Source organism: Oculina patagonica, chromosome 2 (assembly GCF_052425735.1).
Source record: "Oculina patagonica isolate OP01 chromosome 2, crgOcupat, whole genome shotgun sequence".
Classification (NCBI taxonomy): domain Eukaryota; kingdom Metazoa; phylum Cnidaria; class Anthozoa; order Scleractinia; family Oculinidae; genus Oculina; species Oculina patagonica.
This window is the reverse complement of record NC_135759.1, coordinates 16,972,206-16,978,415: the sequence shown is the minus strand read 5'-3', so window position 1 is coordinate 16,978,415 and position 6,210 is coordinate 16,972,206. Positions and strand designations below refer to the sequence as shown.

At 38.8% G+C, this 6,210-nt stretch overlaps 1 protein-coding gene across 1 annotated transcript; it reads left to right on the top strand.

Moving 5' to 3' along the window:
* The first annotated feature begins 305 nt into the window (after positions 1–305).
* LOC144643345 (uncharacterized) lies at positions 306–2,689 on the top strand. Its single transcript, XM_078502560.1, has 2 exons — positions 306–486; positions 1,352–2,689. Coding segments are annotated over exons 1-2 (846 nt in total). The 5' UTR covers positions 306–484; the 3' UTR covers positions 2,196–2,689.
* Positions 2,690–6,210: the final 3,521 nt, after the last annotated feature.

Genomic DNA, 6,210 nt, shown 5'->3' with positions numbered 1-6,210 from the left:
GATTTAGGGAAAACAACTGCCTTCATGGGACGCTCGTGAGCTACTTCTTGCTGGCAGAATTTCTCATTTAGACTGCCTGTTTATTTAGTTTCAAGTCTGCAATTACACTCGCGATAATGCTATCGATTTGTTTAGTTTGTATAAACTTCCGTGACATATTTTGAATTTATGGTGTTGTGATACCAACTAAATATTGCTTTTAATTATCCGCCAATATCATCTTTTATCGAAATACGTAAATTTTCTTTTATCCATACACGAACATCTTTAAACCTCTCCCCAAGCTCGAATTTTCCTCTTCCGCTAAATTCTTTACAAAGTAAAGGAAGTGTACATTCTGCTTTACAACTTTGACAGAATTTTGTCTTTTCGATTTATCAAACCTTCTCGTTTGAGAACACTCTCTCTAATTGCGTGCGACGATATCAGCAAAAGTGAAAGCACTTCTAACTTTCTCTCGCAGCTGGAACAGGATATTTTTGACATGTGAGTGCGGTCTCATAATATACAACTTAGTTATGAAATAATTCCCTACATGAAATATTTTTAACGTTTAATATTAAACAACATTATCGCCGTAAGCAGAGCACGAAACCTTGGAAACGTGCTACAGCAGTTTCAATGATGGTTGAACATGCGTACATGTTGAAGTTAGGGAGGAAAGTTTCTTTGTCGTGTTTTGTACGATTCATGTAAGCGAACAAAACGTGCGAAAAGTCGCACTTTGTTTCCGGGATTTACTTGACAGACTTGTAATTCTCAAGACAATGGACTAATTAAACGGATAAAACCAACTAAAAGATCAAAATATACACACTTTTTAAAGCACTTATCGCATTCGGCTTAGTGATGTTGCTTACGGGTGATAAATAGATTAGCTGTGAGGGGGGATTATAAGGAAAATCGGCCAATGACTACAAACACGCAAGCCAGCCTAAACAATTCACAAAAACTCCAGTTGTGTTAATCTGCATCTTACGAAAAGCTGAAAACACAAAATCAAGTTTAAAATGTGTTTCTTCATGTTCTTTTTTATAACGGGGATGTCGAATGCTACCCATGCGTGCAACCCCGGGGATCACATTCTTGTTCCCACTTCAAATATAAACGCTAAAAATATTCTCCGCATGTGGTCGTAATGTTACAGTTCCCACGCGCGATTATCCACCTCGACTGTAGAACAAAAGAACACGTTAGCAAGTCACCGTATTGGCTCAGTCACGTGGCACGCTAGCCAAACGTTTATAAGCTAGAACGCTTAAGAGCAAAACGCTATAGTGCTTCGTGAAGCGACTTGAACACTACTTGTCTTAGACAGTTGATTTAACTTATCTGCCTTTGCTTGTTCAAGGAATCATTTACAGAGGAAGATGTCAGCGTTTAGTCCTGTTTCAAACTACGAGAAAGCTCCGGATTATTTTCCTTCAGTGCCATCCGTTAGTACAGTAACGTGGCCCAGCGCAGTTCCACCAGCGTTTGAACTCGGACCGTGGTATTCGTGGGGACTACCACACTCCAAGCTGAACTGTCACGCTCCTCCTCCACCAACAGCCGTTACCCCGCTCGAGTACACAAGCTTCTGGCCAACTGTACCTTCCCTGGGAAGCTGCGGTTTTTTCCTGCCCTCTGGAAGTTCGCTGGCTAGGTCGTACGAGAAACCCAGCCAGTCATACATCGGGCTGATCGCAGAGGCGATCCTCAGCTCCCCAGAGAAGAAGCTTGTGCTAAGTGACATATACAGTTACATCCTGACCCGCTATCCGTACTTCAGGACTAAAGGTAGTGGATGGAGGAACAGCATTCGGCACAACCTTTCTCTGAACGATTGCTTCATCAAGGCTGGTCGCAGTCCAAATGGTAAGGGACATTTTTGGACGATTTGTCCCATGTACTATGAAGACTTCTTGCATGGTGACTACCGCCGGAGAAGAGCTGGAAAGTGTCTCAAGTTAGATTTGAAATCTGAGCGACTTCTTAGCGATCCACACCGATACTTCGCCTTTTTCAGCGAAGAGGCTAAGCCGAGCACGATTGCCCAAAGGGAAACAACGCCGCCGAGATACGAAGAACACGATCGGGATGAAATGAGAGACAGAGAAGTCGACTCTGTTTCGATCGGACAGTCTTCGCCTGAACACGAACCAGGACGAAGAAGAAGCTTCGATGTCCAAAGTTTACTCTCGCCGCCACATTAAATAGACTATAAAAAATAGAACAAAGACTCGAATTAGGGACAAGAACATAATTTATATATAACGTCTGGATTATGATAATTTAATTTATGTATTTAGTATCTTACAAAGTTGTATTCAGGTCATAGTTTATCCAGAAAAACTTTCCAGTATTCTCATATAATGAGCAAGTTAAGCCTGATAAAGGGGAAAAGAGGATTGGTTTATTCTTATGTTTGGATCTAATGATCAACAATGCAATTTTGTGTTGCGTGCGGACGACTGATATTAATTCAGGAACACAATTGAAAACCGCAAATTGCATTTGTTTATGTAAGTTTAACGATCGTGCATATTGTCTTTTAATTCCGGTCTATTTCTATAGCTAAATTCATTCTTTGTATTATATAAGGAAAAAATTAGTAGTTTCACATTATTTTATGGCTCAAAGCTGGGAGAACTATATTATTGAAGAATGGGGAAAGAATAATAAAAACGTATTTCCTACACGATTTTGACATTGTTTTGTGTTTAGTGTGTACAATATAAGCACTAATGGAGACATTATGCGACTTACGTTGCAAAACAGGTTTTTTTTTCTTGTTCGATCTTCAGTTGAACCATCCACTAGCGACGTGGAATGCCTTGCACTTGCAAATACCCATATTTCTAGTTGAAAATCCAACTGTGCACTGTTCTGGCTTTGAAACTCAAGCTCGACTTTACAGTCGCGCACGATGACGTGCTTTTGAGGAGAGTACCGACAACATAATTAATTGACTCTTCCAAGTAGAGGCGCATACATAAGTTAAACCTTGCCTGCGGCGTGATTTTTTCATGCAAAGTAAAATTAATTGAACAAAGAAATTGTTTTAAAAGGGATTTTAATTTGCTACCGGAAGATATTACAACCCTTTAAAAGTCTACGATAACGAATAAGCTTAGAGGAAGAAAGCTTGGAATGCGCATGCGCAACAGGTGCGAACTTGTCCCCAGTCGCGTTTTCGTTCTAGAAGTCCCCGTTAGCTCGCACCCTGGTTCTCAAATGGTCGCCCCGTTTGTTTCTATCGCATTGATCTTTTGAGTCGATCGTAGGCGATCGAAGCGATTGGAAGCGATCGATCATATATCCCGATCGCCTGGTATGAGCGAAGACCTACGGGAAAAAAATCATTTTTGCCCTTGATCCAACACAATGGCAGCCTTAAATAAATAAAAAAAAACTTGTGGCATCCTTTATTCTCAGTTATTGCAGTTTTACGGCGAAAAAGGGAAAGGGAAGCTAGAAGGGTAGAACACTGACGATCCAAGCGATCGTGATCGCCCCAATCGCCCATCGTCTGTGTAATGTTCTCATATAATCGCCCCGATCGAAAGAAAACGTTTTGAAGCGACAAAGGCGATAGAAACGATCGGGGCGATCATATAAGAACCAGGCTTTGGTAAACAGCATACTAGACTTACTTCGTGTAAGGTTTGTAAGGTTTATTAAAGATTTGTCACAAATGACTTAAAGAAGAGGTATTCAAGGCAAACTTGTTTACCACTCGTTTTCTACTTCAACTTGCTTTGTTATTTATTAGCGCCCAATTTATTTTTCAAACTGCTCCGAGGAGATTAGCTTCTAAAGGTTGAACTGCGTGGGCGGAAAAGTGAAAATAGTTTACTATCTACTTTGAAATAATTATATAATATGGTAAATCGAAGGGGCTCCGTCCCTATCCCCCAACCGGGGGCAAGGAACTAAGCAAATCGAAGGGCAATTTTTATCAAACGTTTAAGGATTAAGTCTTTCGTTGGGCTTAAGATCAAAGCATCATCTTTTTCAGTAAAATTGCAGTAAATTTACCTTGGTAGAAAATAGGCTTTTTCTATAACAAACCCGTAAATTTGATTAGCTGTTGTCGGCTTTTAGTCGATAGTCATTTCCTAGGCGCATATCATAGCCACAAAAAAGGCTTAAAACAGTTTAGAAAAAGTTTCATTTATGTTGGAACAATTTCATATAATTTACTTTTTTGTCACAGAACAAAAAAACTTTTTATAGAAACATTTACACTCCCTCATTATCTATGAGGGATAGTCGTCAACCTCGCGCAGGCGAGATGACTATTCACTTGTACAAAACGCGACCTAGTATTCCTGTTGTCAAATAAAAACTCTCTGTTGTTAAAAAATTGAGTCACCTTCTTACCGGGAGTCCATGGACCCCTACTCTAACTCTATGCCTCACTGCAGATCCTGTATTATGCACGTGCAGGTATAGATTTGATTGACACAGAATGTTCAAAACAATATAAATCGAGCACTAGGGGACATCAAAACATTGAACATTATTCCACACCATGATATGTTGCAAAACATGCTTAAACACAGTAAAGACTTTACTTTTAAGTTTTCACTGGTGGAACAAACTTAAATTTCTCGGTTTGTATTCTGTTCTGTTCGTGCCCATTCCTTACATTCGCACTCTTTTATTAATTACTTTAGCATTTTCTCAGGCCAATAAACGTTATTTCAGCCTTCCTTATCTCTATGTTGTGCAAACGTCTGTGCGCATTATGGCTACAGTACAAGAGCGTTTTTGAGCTTTAACCGTACACAACGATCGATTTGACTTACAAGGAAAAAGAAATAAGCGAATAAAAACGTAAATAAATGTAACGTGACAAGCGAGGGGGTTCTAAATTTAGTTAGCATGTACTAAAAGTGTTTTGCGTGAAAACTTCACTTCAGTCTTGCGTTGTTATATCAGATTGGTGTTTAGTGCAGGTGATATATTGAAAACTTCTGTTTAAACCCCTCTTGAAAGGTCGCGTTATATTAGGTTGGGTCCACGCGGCAGATTTTAAAACGGGTGGGACCAAGGCGGGGTATTAATGATAAAATCACGAAATGGCACTTAAATTAAAATAGGAAAAACAATAACAGTGCATTTAGCGGTAACTACAAGGAAAAGGGTCGGCGATTTATCGCTATCCACACCCATAGCAGATTTCACTTCTTTTTTGTCTGCCATAGCCTGGATTTAAACAGAAACTCCAAATTAGCGTTAAATTTGTTCGCACGGCGCCGTCGAGTAGCAAGAGGAAAGGCGTGAATCCAGTATTTAAAGCTAAACCATCACTTTGAGTCTAGCTTGGGCCCGTTTCTTGAAGGTCCCAAAAAACCATAGCAAAATCTAAAACCTTATGATTACAGAGCTGTTTTATTCATTGATATTCTTAATATAAACAGAGGTTCATTATTTAAAATTACAGGCCTATACACTTCTCTTTTGATACAGTTAGCTAAAAATTGGTTTTGCGGGCCTGAAAGGTTTCCGGGGCTTTCGAGAAACGGGCCTCAGAAAACTTATCGACCACTTCCTTCGTGTGGGTTTATTTTTTCACCATTCAGTAAAAAGAATGTTGAAATGGTACATCAGAATTATTATATAGGTTTTATTTAATTATTTTATAGGTTGTTAATTAATGACAAATTAATGACTTACAGACGGTTTTATTTAATTATGACGGTTACAGTCATAGTTGTAAACAGTGTTTGTAAGCGCATTGAGGCTCTAAAATTAATGCACTCAAAAAACCTCACTAGTATTATTATAATTATTAAATTCAACTCGTATTTTCAGACGTCAAACGTTTAAAATGTTTAGTTAAAATTAACATACTTTAACATAAAAGTTGGTTCACAAATTTCCACACAATGTACTGAAATATCAAATTCTCGTAGAAGAATCCAGAGAGGTATTAACAAGAAGCCAGCCCGGCATCCTCAGTAGTTGTCGCTTTAAAGAAGCTAGCATATAGGTCACGGTATTTTAGGTAATTTTATTCATTTCGTTAATTAAGAGCTCTAAACGTTAAAATGGCAGAGCAAAAGTCTTTTATTAATAAGATCACGGCCACATACCAAACACGGAAGATTTTCGAGCATTGTAAATGACACTTTCATACCAATTGAGATAAACTTTCAAAAAGTCGGGCCGACGTTTTTCAAGTTTATCCGAACAAAATCCGTTTTAATCTTCTCGAATTTT